At 44.8% G+C, this 18,215-nt stretch overlaps 1 protein-coding gene across 2 annotated transcripts; it reads right to left on the reverse strand.

Annotated features, from left to right (window-relative positions):
- Positions 1–325: 325 nt before the first annotated feature.
- Positions 326–17,986, reverse strand: setd1ba (SET domain containing 1B, histone lysine methyltransferase a). Of its 2 annotated transcripts, none has more exons than XM_008424178.2 (18): positions 17,872–17,986; positions 15,514–15,665; positions 15,192–15,290; positions 14,233–14,503; positions 13,304–13,425; positions 11,842–12,921; positions 8,531–9,274; positions 7,894–8,067; positions 7,599–7,692; positions 6,981–7,201; positions 6,823–6,895; positions 6,340–6,735; positions 4,639–5,877; positions 3,278–3,444; positions 3,075–3,200; positions 2,844–2,963; positions 2,412–2,549; positions 326–2,319 (listed from the first exon to the last, which is right to left on the reverse strand). In XM_008424178.2, the coding sequence occupies exons 2-18, from the start codon at positions 15,649–15,651 to the stop codon at positions 2,146–2,148; spliced, it is 5,376 nt and encodes a 1,791-aa protein (XP_008422400.2). In that variant the 5' UTR covers positions 15,652–15,665; positions 17,872–17,986; the 3' UTR covers positions 326–2,145. The 2 variants fall into 2 exon arrangements, with proteins under 2 accessions (XP_008422400.2, XP_008422397.2); XM_008424175.2 differs by lacking the exon at positions 17,872–17,986 and adding an exon at positions 15,897–16,423.
- Positions 17,987–18,215: the final 229 nt, after the last annotated feature.

Genomic DNA, 18,215 nt, shown 5'->3' on the forward strand with positions numbered 1-18,215 from the left:
AAAAAACTAAACCACTTGATTCATTTTACCATTTGAGTTCATTTGCGAGATAATGGGTCAAGATTAAATATAAATCAATAAGAAGCACTTTATTCTTCATAAATTAAGATTTTATTTTAGATAACAGAATAAGAAATAAAGTTTTGAACTTAAAATATTCTCCCAGATTGTAAAAACCCAGAAATAAATAAATCAGACTCAATGAAGTTTGTCCTCTCCCTTCTTAGATTCATATTAAAAATTATATTATGCTCTCTGAACAGCATTAAGATGCTCTAACTTTATAAGAGCGGCACTCCTTGCTGCAATAAAGAAACAACCACTGTTTATGGATGTATGCAAAATCTTTTTATTCATTATTTTTTTCTTTTTCATACACTTATAATAAATAGACACGAGAAACGGGCTGAAACTTCAGTCCTCTTCCCGGTGCCGTTTCTGCACCTTTTTTTTTTTTTTTTTTTTCCACACTGCAAAGAGCTTTTCATAGAATTTACAACAAAATTTAAAAAACCAAAAATAACAGAAGGAGCTTGACACAAGCTGAATATCCTGCTACCAGCTGACCAGCTCAGCGCTCGCCCTCTTTATGATACACACACTTCCGAGCTGTGTTCAAGTAGCAAATCCCAAGAAACAAAAATATATATATATATTTATATATATATTTATATATTTATATTGTATTCACAGTTAAACTACTTACACGTTTTAGGATCTCAAAGCAAATGGGCAGAAAACGAAGACGTTTCCACAAGAAACAATCTTTCAAAAAGGGAAGTGGAAGCTTTTCCTGTACACAGTGGACCTTTTAAATAAACAACCTTTTAACCATCAGCTCCTTTCACACAGATCCCTGAAAATATTTAAATATTCAGTCTTTCGTTAAAAAACAAAAAGAAAAAAAAAATTAAAAGTGTTACATTTCTGAAGATAAAAAAAAAGTTTTAGATCTTCTGTACAGATTCTCATATACAATATGAACATCAGAGGTGAAAAAAAACACACACAAAAAAAACAAACAGACACCTGCATTATTAATCCAAGTGAATGAAAAGCGACAACTAACTTGGTCTTCCGGGGTTTGAGAAGGAGAGGGGCGCAGGCGCGAGCCCTCGAGTGCATTTAGTATTTTATCTTTCATCTAAATAAACGACAAAGACAGAGAGGCTCCAGTGAGGAGGCCCGCAGGCGCATTGATGTTACTAAAAATACAATAACATGATCATCAAGAGAGGGGAAAAAGTTCCTCGCGGTTGCTTGTTAACACATCAGCAGCTTCCTCATGATTAAACAGAGACAGTCGTACATTAATTAATTAATTTGGCACTTAAAATGATGAATCCCTGCTCCCCGCCCACCCCAGAGCTGAAAACTCAAGATTAGCCCCGTTGCTGTCGAGTTGAGATTCTTTTCCGTTTTCGGCCAGCAGGGGGCAGCGCACTCACACTCCTGCACCAGGAGGTACCGACATTCATTCATGCAAAACACGCACCCATACATAGTGTATCTGAACAAATAGGCATGAAAATACCTGTTAGAAAAACAAACAAACTGTTAGAAAAAATATATATAAAGGAATATGATTAATGCAAATTTTTGCAGAACATCATTAAACCTTTGCATAAACTAACAGGAAGCAGCACGACCCGTCCTGGACAGGTGGAAGATGCTTGAATACTCCAGATTTAACCATTCGTATCTCGGTCTAGTTTGGTTCATTATGCGCAGGGAAGGAAGCGGAGAGAACGCTCCGCCTTCCGCTCGTCTGCTCCAGAGACGAAGTGACCTCAGGCATCTTAAAAGTGTTACTGAGCAGCTGAACATGTGAGTTTGTTTTTCCTTGTACCACAAGTGGTTGTTGTGGGGTAAAGCTTATGAGACAAATGAGAGGAGAAAAGTGTAAAATAAAAAGCCCCACCCCGCCCCGAGCCGGGCGGAGCCGGGATTGGATGCTGCAGGAGTCGTGCAGAAATACTGGGGAGAAAAAGTCACACTGGCAGAAAAATAACAAACACAGTTTCACTTGAAGAGCACCATGAATCGTAAACAATCTAGAGTTTAATGTATGAAGAGTGCAGGTCAGGTAGCTTAGCTCGACCCCGCGTGAAGCGCCGGGTCGCTTCACGCTGCGAGGCGGGTCCATTAGTTGAGCGTACCCCTGCAGTTCTCCGCCCCGCACAGACACGGGATCTTCTCGTCCTCGATGGGAAACTTGTAGTCGTACGTGATCTCCTCGTTCACGTTGATCGGCTGCCTGGAGTAGATCACGATCTTCTTCTGAGACTCAACCGTGATGACTTTAGCATAACAGTTAGGCTGCAAACGATAAACGATAAAAAAAAAAGCTCATAAAAACAATGTTTGTTTTTTAAGTTTGTGTTGGTGAAATGAAGACGATGTTGCCTTACGTTGCAGCTGTGGTTGATGAAACGGGCAAAGTTGCCACATTTGGTAGCGTCGATGATGGTGTCGTGGTCCACGCGGAACATGTAGCTGCTGCCGATGCCCTCCTCCTCGTAGCGCTTCTCCCGCATGTCGGCGATCACCTGGCAACCACAAAAAAAAACACAAAAAAAAAACGTGAAGGTTTCCATCATTAAACTGGGACATTAAATTTGACTTTCGTTACTCGCGGTATCAGTCATAGAATATAACTTGACATCAAATAAGGCGGAGGCAGCAGTGTGGTGGGACAAACACAGTTAGCATCACTTACGCCCAACGATTTCGACTATTTTTGCGAAAAAAATGTAGGTAAAAATCTGGAGGAACTGGTGAATGTGGCCCTCGGGCCTCGACTTTGACATATGTGGTATAGACGGAGCCAAACTGCGTCTCACCTGTCGGATGTTTTGCCCCACGTACTCAATCACCATCTCATCAGCAGCAATGGGCTCCATGGCGAAGAGACCCCAGTCGTGGATGTGTGACTTGCAGAATCGTATTTTCTTCTTACGGAACTAAAAAAAGAGACAATAAACGCACAATGAATAATAAGAATCCTTTGTTTGTACCAAAACAGCTTTGTTCTTGCTAAATGTTCCTCCGTGGGAACCGAACGGCTGGGTTACCTTCAGCTGGTTGAACTTGAGCAGGTCGCTGTCGCATGCAAAAGAGGAGAGCAGCCGCCGCTGCTCTGACCGGCGCTCTGAGCCGGCTCTGGTGGACGCGTGGACCTGTGCGGGGATGCTCATACCCTGTGACAGTTCAGCGTCCAGGTTAACGCCCAGCTACACACACATGTGTGCATTAATTATATATAAGCTCCACCCACCTGCGTGTCGACCGGCGGCTCCTCCGACTGCACCCGGGAGCTCTGCAGGTACTTCACCTTGTCCTTCTTGTCGATCTTGTAGTATCCCTCGCTCCGGGCGCAGCCGGTGGCGTGATCCCGCATGCCGTCGTCTCTCCTCTTCTTCTTCACAATGGGGATGTGGGTCGGTGCAGAGAAGTCAAGGAAAATTTTTTTTAAAAATCACCCAAAACTTCCAGAACGCACCTCACTTTTACCAGGGCAAAGGCAAACTTCAAGCACTTTTCAAACATTTTCAAGGTAACTTTTCCAACACCACAATACAAATAAACTAAAGAAGACAGTTTCACTATTTATGATATTATGTATTATTGTTATTAATAATGGCCTGTGATTGTATATTCTACAGCTTAGTTGACTAACGTATAACAAAATTTCATGTTTTGAAATGTTTCTGAAAAACATTTTCTCGCCAAGTTTATTGACATTTGGCAAATATAAATAATTTTAGGTTTAACTGACCTAAAACAAGGAAGTTTAGTTTGATTTAACTTCAGACAGCAGGAAGATAGTCAAACATTAGGCATTTTATTGCCAAACTTTATGCGATGACTGAAATGACTAATCGTTATGAATCGATTATTTAAATAATTGTCATCGATTTAGTAATGGATTGATTGTTAACTGGACAATAGAGTAGGAAAAAGGCCGACAGCTGAAAGAACACCACACTCAGAGCAGGGATTAAGAAAAAACTATTTAAAAAATAACATTTTCATTCAAGATTAAAAAAAAGAAAAGCTTCTTTTTCTGCAAACATTTGCAGAAAAAGAAGCTTTTCACAGAACTCCTCAAGTGCAGTTTAAGAGTCACCTGGTACAACTTCTGTAAAAAGCAAAAAAAATCTATCAAGCGCCTTTTGCTATCCAATTATTTATCAGATAGTCAAAAAAATAATCAACATATTAGCCGTACGATCTATTGCTAATCAGTCCAGCAGAAAGGGCTGAGCTTTTCACAAGTTAATGTTATTACTATGTTTTAGTTACAGATTTATCTTTTGCTACTTTTGCATTTTAGGCAATAAAGTGTTTACTTTCTTATTTAGAAAGGAATAAATGTATTTATTTGCTCAAGTGGTTGAGAGAAAAATATGCAGAACGTGAAATGTTTTAATCCGATAAATCGTCATAATCTTTTGCTAAAATAATTATTAGTTGCTGCTTTACATTATACAGAAGTCAAGAACTTTCAAAGATGTCAAGCAACTGTGCGGACTCTGTTTAACCAGCAGGGGGAGCTGCTCTTTGATTCACGCAAAGATTCAGATTGTAAACCAAGAGGTTCTGATTGATCTAACCAGCAGCAGCAGTAAAGGATATAAGGATGGTTGACCCAAAGCGTGTCATTGAGCCAGTCGTTGCCGTTGTCCTGCTGGAGCATCTTGTCGTACGTGATCTGCAGAAGCCGGATGTCCTCCTCGTCGATGCCTTCGTTCCAGATGTCGTACAGGATGGTCATCTCCTCGAAGTCGGAGCGTGGCTTGAAGTAGGCGCGCGGCGGCGTGGTGACCGGGGACAGGCTGTCCAGCAGCAGCTCCTCCCAGCAGCGCCGCGTCTTGCGAGCCGGCTTGGTGACGGGGGGCGGCTCCTCGTCGTATGCGGGGAAGCCGTCTTCAGCGGGCAGCAGCGTCTGCGGCTCCACGTCTCTTTCCCGGAAGTCCAGGCTAGTGTGTTTGGGAGATCGGACCGTCGTTAGGGAGACGCTCTCCAGAGGCGACGCCTGGGGCGCGTCCGTGGACTCGGATGAAAAGTCGTCACCGGCGGATGGGGCGGCGGCCTTTTTGATTTTGGGCCGCCCCGGTTTCTTCTTGGAGGCGGTGGCGTCGGACATCACGGGGATGTCGCCCGAGACGCCGGTCGGCAGATCTTCAGGCGCGACGGCCGAGTGATCGGTTCCTGCTGCCAGTGACGGAGGAGCGCTGATCGGCGGCTCCTTGAAAACGGGCCGCTCGTCAAAGCTCTTCCTGTTCAGCGTCAGGGCTGCAGGTTCGGGGAAGACAGGCGTGAAGGTTAAGTCTCTACCGGGAGTTCGAGGGACGCCAGCACTGAGGACGGGGGACTGGGACGGGTAGGAGAAGGGGCTCCCGGGGATGTGAGGTGAGCTGAGCATCAAGCTGCTGCCTGTCAGAGGGGCGTCGCTGCCCGGCGTGTTGGGGATCGTGTCAGTGCTCTGGGATTTCCCCAGACAGCGGGCGCGCTCCATCAGGTCCCGGCCCGGCGTGCGAGGGATGTCCTCATCCGTGGGGAGCCGCGGTCGCTGAGGGAACTCGGGCAAGGGTCCGGGGGGCGGGTGGAGCAGGGAGCGACTCTCTATGGCAGGGTGAGGGGGGAGAGGGAGGTGCATGGAGGACGTGGAGACGGATTTTGGGGCAGGTGCGACAGGATGGGAGGGGGGTAACTGAGTCGGGGTGCAGGGCACTTCCTCAGGCTCTGCTTTACCTTTGGGTTTGACCTCCTGGTCGCCGTCAGGGAGGGCGCCGGTGGGGGTCGGGGGCCGGAGGCCTGCTACGTGGTCCTGAGGTTCAAGCTTGACATCAACACAGACTTTCTCCTCTTTGACTATTAAAAAAAAAAAAAAAAACATTTTAGAACATTTTACAATTTGAGTTCAATGATGATCAACTTAAAACTATTAAAACAGTAACATTTTCATTGAATTTCTGAGAGATTCTGTCAGGATTTAATTGATCCCTGAAGCCCCCTGCACTGGTGGCAGCAGCACTGCTGGCTGGGGGCTCTGGGAGTGAACGGGTTTTAAATACCCAAGAAGGGAAGTAATGACACTAGAAAGGAAGGAAGGACAAAAAGGAAGTAATAACGTGTGAATGAGTGAGAGTAGGAAAGGAAAATAAGAAAGGAAGGATGCCAATATATATTTCCATTCTCTCATTTTCCTCACTCTTATCCAGAAATGAAACAAACTGAAATTGTATTCCAGATGTTTCCGTTCTGTTTCCAGATGTTGCACAGTAGGAACCTTGCAGGTTCTGCACGAGGAGCTCGGTGTGGACCCTCACTCACCTCTGATCCCCTGGTGCGCCGGTGGCTTCGGCTCCTCGGGGGTCTCCTCTTCAGGAGGACTGGGAGGTCTGCGTTTGAACTTGCCGCCCCGCTCCTCTTCCTCTCTTTGCTCCTCCTTAAACTCCCGCACTTGGACGGTGGGAGGAGTCGCTGGTTTGACGTCTTGCTCCCTGTTCTCCTCCTCCTCATCGGATGACGAGGATGAGGACGAGGAGGAAGACGATGTGGTCTCGGCCCCTTTTCCGTCCACCTTCTCTGTGACCGCTTTCACGTCTTCCTCAGTCTCCTCTTCCTCCGAGCTCATCTCGTACTCGGAGTCGGAGCTTTCTCCTGACGAGTCGGAGCTTTCGGCCGAGGAGTCGGAGCTGGCCTTGGAGGAAGCCGAGCTGTCCGCTTCTGCGAGTGACGACGCAAAACGGTCGATAACAGGAAAAAAACGCAATCAAACCCACAACAGATGTTTCTTTTAGGAATCTGACATACCGTCGTCGGACGAGTCTGACGATCCGCTCTCACTGGATGAGTCTCCATCTTTGTCTTCGTCGTCGGCACTCTCCTACGAGGTCATTAGACATCATCATTATCATCATCATCATCGTCGTGTCGTTTACCTGCATCCTTTTTTTTTTGACGAGACTCACTTTGGCTGAAGACAGCCTGTCTGGAGCCTTGTCCTCATCGCGCTCCTCGTCGACGGCGTCGGACAACAACTCTTCCTCCTCCTCCTTCTCCGAGGTGTCCATCTCCTCCTCTCCCTCGCTGTCCAGCTCGAGCGGTCGCGAGGGCCGCCGCTTGGCCGAGGGGCCGTCGCCGGCCACTTTGGAGTCGTCTGACGGGAGCTCAGCTGCGTCTCTCTCTCTCTCTGGAAGACATTTGTCACCAAAACTGTGTTGGGGGGCTTCGGAAGAGTTTTCACACCGTTCATCTCATGTCTCAGCTGCACACTTTAAGGTATTTTGTTTGGAAGGAAGGAAGTAGAAGGGCAAAGGGTTTGCACACATTTCCTATAGCAAAGTTGAAGCACTTTTCAAACTTTTTCAGCACCACAATAAGGAGATGAAAACAAAAGAAATTAACTAAAAAAAAGAGCTTCTGTGAAGGTATTCTACAAGGCAAACTATTACAACATTTTACACACATACTATTTTTAAAGGCATTAAATATGAGGGGACAGAAATTTATTTGTAAAGAAATTTGAAAATGTAACATTTTCCTTCCATAAATCCTGATGAATTACATCAAAGTTCGTGGATTATTACCTTCATCCTCCAGTTCGTCGTCTGCTGGGGTGGCCGGTCGGGCTCGTTTGCTCTCTCCTCCCGTTGCTGTATCAGGTGGATCCTTCCTTTTTACCTGAGTTAAAGAGTTGAAATGTTTTCATTGATACTTTAAAACATAAAATTACAAAACATAACATTATATGACCAAACAAGCATCTTATGGGATGGCCGTAGGTCACATGACAAGGGGAGGTGAACGTGGCGTCGTGTATAACTCGACCGCAAAACTATCAAGTCTAATTTACACAAAAAGCAGCTCTGGAAAGTTTGTCACCTTGAAGGACGGCAAGCGGATGGCTCCTCGCAAACCCATCCCCAGACCAATTCCTTCGTAGCCGAGCCCTTCTCCTTTGTTCCAGTTCTCCAGCAGACTGGAACCCATCGTCTCTTTGGGTTTGGGCCGCTCTTCTTCTTTGCTCTCTGCGTCTTTTACTGGAGTCAGAGATGTCTGCAGAAAATGAAAAGGGGTTTTGGTTTCTAGAAATAAAATCTACTTTTTTTTAATCTAATCTACTTTAAGAAATAAACCAAGGAGACACATGAAACTCTCATAAACAGGAGTTTCCAAAGAAGGGAAAGCTGTTGATTTGGTTGACATAAATCAAACATGATTTTGAGGGGATTTGCATTCATAAAAACATAGTGAACGTCACAGCAGATGCATCATTTCTGCCTGTTGTTCCGCTGACAGCAGCCGGGCAATTAATTCAAAACTACTGGCTGAGTTTATGAGAGCCGGACCGCAGGGAGGCAAATCTGCAGCAACTTCACAGAAAGGTCATTATCTGCCACAAAGAACCGATGATTCAAATGGGAATGACGGCTCCAAGCGTTGGTGTAGCTGGTTTAGCGTTTTATCTATTTTCAGATTGCGGCGCAAACACATACATTTCAGGAAGTTCGTATTTTACCTTTGCCGAATGCTCCTTCTTATCCCACCACTCGTCGAATGCCCTGAAAGCCACCACCTCCACCATTTTGCGGTTGAGGTCCCTCTTCATGATGGCCTTCAGCTCCTTGACGATGACCAGCAGCACGCCGTCGACGGTGGCTTTATGGGGGTCCTCCTTTTTCGTCTCGTACCCCGGCGGAGGAACCGTGGGGTTGAACTGTGGTATACTGGGATGGTGCCACTGCTGCCCTGGCACCCCGGTGCTGCACGCCGGAGCAGCGGCGTCCAGTGAAAACGGCGGGTAGAGCCCGCCAAACTGCCCCGAGGTGCTGCCGTCCATGAAGAGCGGATAAGAGTACGGCCCCCTGGTTTGAGTCATGCGGCTCAGCATCTGCTGCTGCATCTGGAAGGATATGTGCATCGTGTTCCACCGCTCCCACGGCACGCAGTTCATGAGCCCCATCATCTGGATCACGTCCTGATGATAGTGGCCGATGGGCGGGATCATGTGGGGAGGCACGCCATGGTGGCCGCGCAGGTGAGCGGGGTGCCCCAGCATATTGGAGTGAGGGTCCAGGTGCTGAGGGGCGATGGCGAAGCCGGCTTGATGCTGCATGGCGTGGTAGCTGGCTGGGTGCATGGACATGGTGTGCATGGGCGACACGGCCGAATTCACCACGATGCCCTTAGCGCATTCCCCGCTGGTTGCTCCCGGCATCTCGTCGTCGGAGATTTCCATGTCTTCTCCCGATGACTGATGAGCCTTGGCGAGAAGGGGACAAAAAGCGTCAAAAGCCGATGTCTGTGCGGTCGTCAGCCTTTTTCTGCCTCTGCGTTCTCTGAGCAAACGAGATCGCAGTCTTCAAACAACAGCATTAGATTGGTAATCCAGAGAACTTTTAGTTTAGAGAGAGAGGTTTTAAACACACTACTAAATAGAGATGAAATGATTAATCGGATTAATCGTGATGAATCAATTATTAAAATTTTGTAATCGTTATCTGGAAACTCAAAAATATATATATATTTGCTGAAAAAATACCATATTCAGAGCAGCAATTAAGTCAGAACTGCAAAAATTATATACATTTTTATGATAAAAACAACTTTGTCTGTCAGTATGTTTTACCAAAAACTCCTGAAGTGGTGCAGTTTTAGCTTTACTCGGTTCAAATTAACCAAATAATGCTTTATTATTGCATTTAAACAATAAAATGTTTATTTTCTTCTTTAAAAATTAATTAATTTTTAAAAATGTATCTTTAAAATTATTTCTAATATTGTTAAATAAAAGAAAAATCTGCGTTATATGCCAATTTCTTTTCATCCCGTTATATGCCAATTTCTTTTCATCCTTTTAATCGATTAATCGTCAGAATAAGTGATAAAATCGATTCCTAAAATAATAGTTATTACTACTAAACTATTTTATATCAAAACCGGTCAGGACTAATGAAGCTGATGCGGTTGAAACATTTAAATCAGAGCTGAACTAGTGAATCTTTCAGAATGGCAGCTATAAATAATTCCAGCTCTAATCTGAGTTCAAAGTTTTGTATACCCATTAGCACAGTCAAACACAGCTGACCTGTGGCTTTGGTCAGCATGGCTCCAAGCAGAGCTGATTGCCTCTTTTATTAGAGCACGACAGTGGACAAACTACAGAAAACTGTAATAACAAAATACAAATGAAGAAAAATATATTGGCAGCTCTGGTGAAGACTCATAAAAATCCCTAATCTGTTCATTTACTGCAGCAGAATAATCTTGCACTGAAAATGTTGAAAAATCCAACAGAAAAAGAGTTTTAATAAAACTCACTTGTGGCAAAATTGTCAGAATGATGCAAGAGGAAATCTCTGAAGCTAACTTTTAGAGAGCTGCAACAAGAGGTGGTATCCTGAGGTGACCACATCTTTATAACAACCACTGGTTATTTCAGGGCCATGCACTCATCTGGTTATGTGGAACTATGTTTTGTTTTTCAGAAAAAACAAGTGTGGCGTGACAAAATAATAAATGTGGGAAAAAAAGACTCTCATGCCCAGCGTTCAGCATGGTGGAGGATCTGTGATGCTGTGGAGCAGGGAAACTTGTCAGAGTGCATTAACTCTGAAATGATTGAGAAACACAGCTATCGCAGTCTCTACTGGAAAACTGACACCGGGTCATCATTTGGTCTGTTAAAAGGCTAATGATCCAAAACATGAGGACAAATTAACCAAAAGAAAAAAAGGTGAACCAGACAAAAATCAACATTCCCTGTGATCGTTTCAGTCCGTATAGAAAAGCTCTGGAGCTGAAGAGACGAGAGCAGGAGAGAGGACCTCGGACTCTGGGTGATCTAGGCAGATTGTGCAAAGAAGGGTCAAAGATTCCTGTCTATAGGTTCCAAGCTTGTGAAATGTTATAGTGGAAAACAAAGCGCCGTCTCTTTGGACAATAAGGGGGTTGCATGAAGTATTTAATGTGTCGGCGGCAATAAATGTACTACTGGCGACTCTCTCACAATAAAATTTACCCAAGTTTTAAGGTTGGACATTCTGTGTGTTTCAGTGTCAGATTGAGCAACTGTATACAAAAAAAAAAAAAAAAGTAAAGTATTTTACGCATTTATGCAAAAACAATCCGTCACAAGCGGCTGCTGTTGTGGAAGCAAGCTGACTAAACTTGTCAGGGGAATGGCGTTGTTATCCAAATGACCTGTTTGCACTGTTTGCTTTGTGATAAGTTGAAATATGAGAGCAGAGACGTAATCCCGACTGTAAGTCTCTGCTACAACCAGGAAGTGTGAAGCTGAATGGGGCCAACAGCCAAAACTGTGTTTTCCTCCCTGTGAGCAAGTGCAGCGAGTGTTAGAAAGAGGAAACGAGACGCTTTGTTCTCTTAACTGCAACGCGGCTCGAGTTTCTCCCTTTTAAGAGATAGTATAGTTCAGAAATGTAGCCTCGCTGGTCAGAGTGTGAGCCAAGCTTAATAATTGTGAAGCTATTTTTAAGTTAGGAATCTAAACTTGCAATTCAATTTAGGCTGTTGCTTATTTCAAAGACGCCTGTCTTGACAGCAGTTGTTGAGAAACCAGAATTTCCGACGCAGGGCAGAACAAAAACAGTGACACAAAGTCTTTACTACTACAATCTCACACTGAAACTAGACCTGACTTCCTGTGTCCCTGTTTAACTGTCATTCACACCTGCATACATCAACGCCAGCCTCGCGCTATCACCCAGTCAAGACTTAATAAGTGTGGCTTGCTGCTGCTGCCACCTGCGTGCCAGTTTTTGCAAAACTCTTGTGGTTTGTGTCACACACCCCGTGTCTGCGTCTTACCGGGTCCATTTTCTCAGTGGGACTGTGGCCTCCGTCTTTGACGTCGCCCTTTCCCATCTTTTCGTTGACGGGAGAGCCGATTCTCTTGATCAGCGAAGCGGTTCCGGGAATCGGCACTTCGTCGTCGGAGTCCGGCAGCGGGGTCGGGCTGATGTCCTCCAAGCCCGTGCTGGACGGCCGAGAGTTCTGCTGGCCGCCCGCGAAGGGTGGGATCGGGGACAGCTGTGAGGACGAGGATGAAATGGGGCTACCTTCCATTCGCACCTCGTTGTCCGAATCCCGCTCCTCCAGAAACGGCAGCAGCTTTGTCCTTTTTTCCTTGAGGAGCATCTCAATACGCGAGTCCAGGCTGTTGCGTTCCGGATCCAGTGCTGGGGAGCCGGGCGACGGGCAGCGCTCTGGCGTTTGAGGGGGAGGAGTGGCGGGTTGGGGAACCGGTTCCGGCGGCGGCTCCGGGATTGGAGGCGTCTCCGGCCTTTCCTTTACGGGCAAGACGTCCGTCGGGGCCGTCGGAGGCGGCTGCGGCGGTCGGAGGTACTCGCCCTCCCTTTGAGCCGGGTGATGGTACGGCGACTCTGACGGGGGGAACGCAGGCGGCAAAGCGGCTTGGTAGGGCGAGAATGCGGACTTAAAGTTGGGTGTAGCGGGAAGAGGCGCTGTGTAGTTGAAGGAAGGGGTTGAAGGTGGAGGTTCAGGCGGCGTCAGCTGGTGCTGCTTGAAGGAAGCTTGATCAGACGGTGTATTCCGATACATGTTGCTGCGGTACTGAGGCCTCTCCGGCCGGCGGTTGTACGCGTCCTGGAACTTGCTCTCGTGCCTGCGGGACTTGTAGCCTCCAGAGCTCTCGGGACGGCTCGACTGATACGCAGGCGTGGACTGCCGGCTGGAGTAACTGGAGTCCTGAGAGAAGGGCGTACCCGGCTGGCGAGGGGTGTGAGGGGTTCCCTGGGACTGGGGGGTGTCCTGCCTTATACTGGAGTAACCCGTCTCCAGGCTGAGGGGAGTGGTGGAGCTGCTGGGTGGCAGCACTCCTCCTATAGACATGCTGCTCTCTGACAACCTGCGAATGGGTTCACAGGCCTTAAAAAAAAAAAAAAAAAAAAGACATTAAAATAAGTTATATTGGGAAAAACTTATAGCAATTAGAAGAAAAAAAGTGATTATATGAACATAGCAACATTTCAGTGAAGAGAAGATCTAAAACTCTGTAGGTCTCTAGACTCAGGAGCTCAGGAAATATCTTATTACAAGGTCAAAGTGCTTTTTTTTTTTTACAGCTTTGAGAGTTCAAACCAGAGTCAAAGGTCAAGATAACATCTCTCTTCAGGCTTGGATTTTACAAAATAACAATACTGTTAAAATGATCATTAAACAACACCAAATTGATCATATAGAAACAATCATCAGGACAACATTCTATAAAACACTTTGCTAAAAATGTCTTCTTCTTTTTTTTTTTTACCAGTAATGCCTCTGCAAGACTCCGAGGGGAAACTTCCCTGTTTTCCTCTCCGCCAACAGGCAGCGTCCGCGGTGTGTAGCTGCCATTCATCAGGAGCTGAAAGTACCTGAGGCGATTCTCACCTGCAGGACAGTTAAAATGAGCCGGTCTGATGCAAGACTTAGAAAGCAGCAGGGCGGCCAATAAAAAGTGATCAGAAATTTTAACTGGTAATACTTATGTCTGTAATAGTTGATCAATAAAACTGAACAGTAGCAAAATCAAAGAACGCATTATCAAAGTGTTAAATGCTTTCAAATAAATGAATATTGATTGTTATGGCAATCTAAAGATATAAATAGTGCACATACGAATCAATGCATACAATAATCTTGGCTTTTAAAAAGTGCATGCTTAGTTTTTTTTTAATTAATGAAAACAGTTCAAAGTTCACTTAAAAAATTGCTGAATTAAGTCCGTATAGATACAAATAGTAAGAAAAAATATGCCAACATGCACTATAGCAAAATGCACTTCAGATACTGATTTTGAAAGACATTTGGAATTTTGAATAGATTTATTAAGTGTAAAAAAGTATATATATTTCTCATTTTTTTAAAATACACATCAATTGAAATCAACAGAGGTGCATAAGACTCTGACAGATTGGTATTGTTTGTTTTCAGGTCTAAAATTATGCTCAGTGGGAGTACGCAGCACCCCCAGCTCTGGGCTTATGGGACCGGGCTCATTTTCAATGAAATTCAATTACGCCCGTGTAACCAAGCAACGCACGTAAATGTAAACACGTGACTTCTGTCGTTGTGAACATTCAAAACAAACATGTAAAACTAATCTTTTCAAATCCATGTTCATGCATCTTATAACCGATCCGGCTCTGCATAAACGCAACCCTGCAGAGGCTTTTGAATGAATGAATCACTGTTTACCTTTCGGGTCCAACTCCACGTGGATAATGTTTCCCATCACGGACGTGTTGTGCAGTGACTGAACAGCAACCTTGGCGGATTTCACGCTCTCAAAAACAACTTTAGCTATTCCCAGGTGCTTCTTATTCTTCGGGTTGTACAGGATCTCGACCTCCTCGATATCTCCAAACTTTTTGCACATGTCCGTGAGAAATCCCTCCCTGATGTTGTCGTTCAGCCTGGCGAACGTCACCTCCTTTGGAGGCACGGGGCCCACATAAAATTCATCGATCTGGGAGAGGAATGACAGGGAGTTGAGGTGAGAAGGGCCGTCAAAGTTTAATGTTGCACTATGTGAGGTCATTTCTATCAGGCTAGATAAGGATAAAAAAAAAAAAAGCTGCAATAAATTCCTTACAGCACTTAAATCCATATATGAAATAGTGTATCCACACATTGATATACAATAATCAGGCATAACACTATGACCCCAGACAGGTGACATGAAAGACAATAATTAACTCTTCATCATGACACCTGTTAAGCATGTGGGCTATATTAGACAGCAAGAGAACATTTTATCTTTGGGGCTGATGTGTTAGATCCAGGAAAAATGGACAATCAGAAGAACCGGAGTAAGTTTTACAACTGGATCAAAGCATCTCCAAAACGGCAGCTCTTGTGGCGTTTCTGGTCTGCAGTCGTCCAAAGAAGTAAAAGCGATGCCCTAGTGAGCAGGGTCTGGTTCGTGGGGGTCCAATCCAACTCAAATTGCTGAAGAATGAATGCTGATTCAGACAGAAAGTTGTCAGAAAACAAAGTACATCCCAGTTTCAGGCGGGATCATAATGTTATGCCTGACCGGTGCATACTTTAACTCCAAGACCCAAAGATGACAGAGAGGGGGGTGTGTCTGCAACTCCTGACAGCAACTGTTTTCCTCAAGCAGCAATGTGGCATCCCACTCCGATGGTAGATACCTTGAATTTAGGCACAGGTAGGTCTGTCTCTTTGTACTTTGTCCAGAGACGTCCGATCCTCGGGTCACGGACCAGGTCCACCGGCGGTATCCCTGGGTTCTGTTGGAGATAAGGATGGGACACGATCCTGTTAGCCAGGTTCACACAGTATTAACTTGTTGCAAAGTAGTCGTGCAAAAAAATCGGAATTGTTGCTTGGTGAAACAGGTGTTCTTGGATGTTGAATATGCCACGGCAAAACAGCCACATAGTAACGGCATCATGGAGGTCGGCTCCTCGGTTACTATTGTAGCCTTTTGGCAGCATCAACGGCGGCACTTACGGGCATGCTGAAAGTCTGCCCATCGTAGCGATAGAGTTTGTGGGATCCCTTCTTGAGAGCCGGGTCGATGATCAACTTGTAACTTCTCCAGTGGTGATTCCGCTTCTCCGCCGAGCCGCAGACGGGATGACTGTCCATGCCGTTCGCCAAACCTGAAACGGCAGCCAGCGGCAGGGAGAGAGGAGAGCTAGCGTTATCGGGAGCCAGGGCTAAACAGTCTCCCGACCAACCAGCCTTCCAAACACTTTAAAACAGCCCAACGCTACACATGCATGACTCCGGCAAATGAGGGGAAACGAAAATTGGATGTAGCGTATATCCCACTTACGGAAAAACAGGCATTAGTAAAGCTGGAGAAAGAGGGGAAAAAAGAACAAGCTTACTTGAACTCTGCTTTCTCCCATGGTCTTCGTTCAATCTGTTCCTCTCCGCTGGCTTGGACATGGTTCGTCCGATCGAGTGTTTTTTTTTAAATACACAAAAAGATGAAATCGCCTTGCTTTCTCCGTTTACATTACATGATTTCGCTTGAAGAATACTGCCTCCTTTTCGGCGAGAGCCAGCACATATTGTGTGTGTGTGTGTGTGCCTCTGCTCTCTCTAGCTGCTGTCTCTCCCACAATACACCGCTAGGCTTGCCCACCCCTTGCGAGCATCGCACTTTCGCCACAAAGTTGCTTCCATTTCCATCGTAAACTCAGCTAAAAAATCATCTTGGATAAACACGAGGAACAATAGCACCAATACACCCAAAACATATGGGAATCTGAGCTCAAGTGATAGTCTCGTTCTCTTAAATCACTGAGTAACAGTGTTGAATCTGCTGATTGCGTTGACATAAACGGCAAACAAGCTAAACTCGGAGGGCAATATCTTCTTAACTGCTTCTGAAAGCTAATAAAGCTGATTCGGGTAGGAGCTCTATGCTATACAGACGTGTCGCTGCATATTTTAAAATAGAAAAATGAAACCCAAGTGCTTCCAGAGACTCCAGTTGGCTACTTATGTTGCATTTAAATCAAATTAATACGACTTAAAAGGGAAATTTGGTTAGTTAGCAGCTGGTTTCTATAGTTTCTTTAACGTTTGTGACTATTGGAATGCAGCGGCTGGTTTCGTTTCTTTCTGGCAGTTGATACATAACGGACGAACTAGAACAAACAGCAATGCCTGACTTATTATAGTCATCAAACTATTCAAAATTCACTGGTATTTCCTTATCTTTAGCTTTCTTCTTTTTTTTTGTTTCAACGAAGAGCGTGTTGTCGAGCAAACTGGGTTTTGTTTGACATTGCCTGTTGTTTTGCAGTGCTCGGGCAATTGGCTGGTTAACAGCGGCAGCTCGGCGGGCCAATCAGAGCCCGGCAGTGGTGGAACTGCCTGCTATTAGAGGCAACGGCTCAGGAGTCCTTCAACAGAGAGAGCAGGGAGAGGGGGCTGAGTGCGCTCTCTCGGCAGCCATTTTCCTTAAAACAGGACTCAATGGCCTATATGGGTTTCCTTTGTTCCAAAAGGGATCTTTACACTTGGTTTCCTCATCTCTTTACGGACTATGATAAAACGTATGTTTGCTCCTTTTAAAGGATTGGGAAGATTGGAAGAGAATGTAGCTACTGGATGTAATACCCTGTGACATTTTCAACCTTTTTTTTCTTTTGCTTGGAATCCATCTTTGTCTTAACTAGGTCATGGCACACCCATATAATATTTATATTTGTTAAGTGAAAAACCAAATGTGAATAAACTGTTTTAAGTGATTGGAGATGTTAAATTAGACATGAAAACAGTTCAAGTGACAAATGTTACTATTCTTTTTATGGCCTTGTAGGAAGTGAGTAGCAATAAGTAAGTTTTAATTCTTTTTATATAATGTGACATTTTTGATTGTTTAACAATGTCAATTGTGAGGCATGCAGTAACTATTATTAAAGCTATTTTTTCAGTTTCATATGCTCACATTGGTTTCTGTACGTGTTTAAGTGCAACTTGTCCAAAGCAGGCCATAAATAACATATCTTTTCACAAAAATGTATTGTGCTAATAATTATTTGCTTTGTTTATTAATTGTCAACATTCTTCCTCTCAAAACAGCAACATGGCTCGTCTTGCACCCTGCCCTGGAACGGTGGAAACAACCAGAACCACGTTTAGGTTAGAGTCGTCCACTCGCCATTTCAGAGCCAAACACGTCCAAAGTGTAAACGCTGGTTTGACCTTGCCTCAAGGGTATATCTAAGACAAGCATATTCAGGTAGTCCTTTTTACAAAAATATTTCTTGTAATATTTAAATCACAAACAATCCAAAACCTAATAGGAAACCGATGGAGGGAAAACTTTCTCATTGTGAAAATATTTACCTCAACACTTTGGTGAATGCAGTTAACAGGCCTAAACGCAGGGACAGGAGGGATGTTTTCAGCCCCATCTTCGGATCCTCTAATAATGGCTTTAATAGGGGGGTGGGAATGCGTCTCCTGAAAAGGAAGGAATTCCATTAGCACGACAGTTAGACCTCTTTTCAAAAAGTCTTTTTTTTTTCTCCCTCTCATCACTGACAAGCATACCCCATCTGACAGCCAGCGAAAATGCATCTTCAAGCATCATCTGTGTGGGCAATATGCAAAACCATCTCTTCTCCTCAAGACAGGATTGCAGTCGAGTATAACCTCGTCCATTTTCGACATTTCTAACTGAGCTACAT

The sequence above is a fragment of the Poecilia reticulata genome, chromosome 12, assembly GCF_904066995.2.
Source record: "Poecilia reticulata chromosome 12, P_reticulata-male-v2, whole genome shotgun sequence".
In the NCBI taxonomy this organism is placed as follows: Eukaryota; Metazoa; Chordata; class Actinopteri; order Cyprinodontiformes; family Poeciliidae; genus Poecilia; species Poecilia reticulata.

Bases quoted from the DNA above. Each gene is read 5' to 3' on its own strand.
- setd1ba (XM_008424175.2), bottom strand. From the start codon at position 15,957: ATGTCCAAGCCAGCGGAGAGGAACAGATTGAACGAAGACCATGGGAGA. The intron at 14,504-15,191 runs GTATCTACCATC...TTCCTCTCCCAG, and splicing joins TACCTGTGCCTAAATTCAAG to ATCGATGAATTTTATGTGGG. The intron at 3,201-3,277 runs GTGGGTGGAGCT...GAACTGTCACAG, and splicing joins AGCCGCCGGTCGACACGCAG to GGTATGAGCATCCCCGCACA.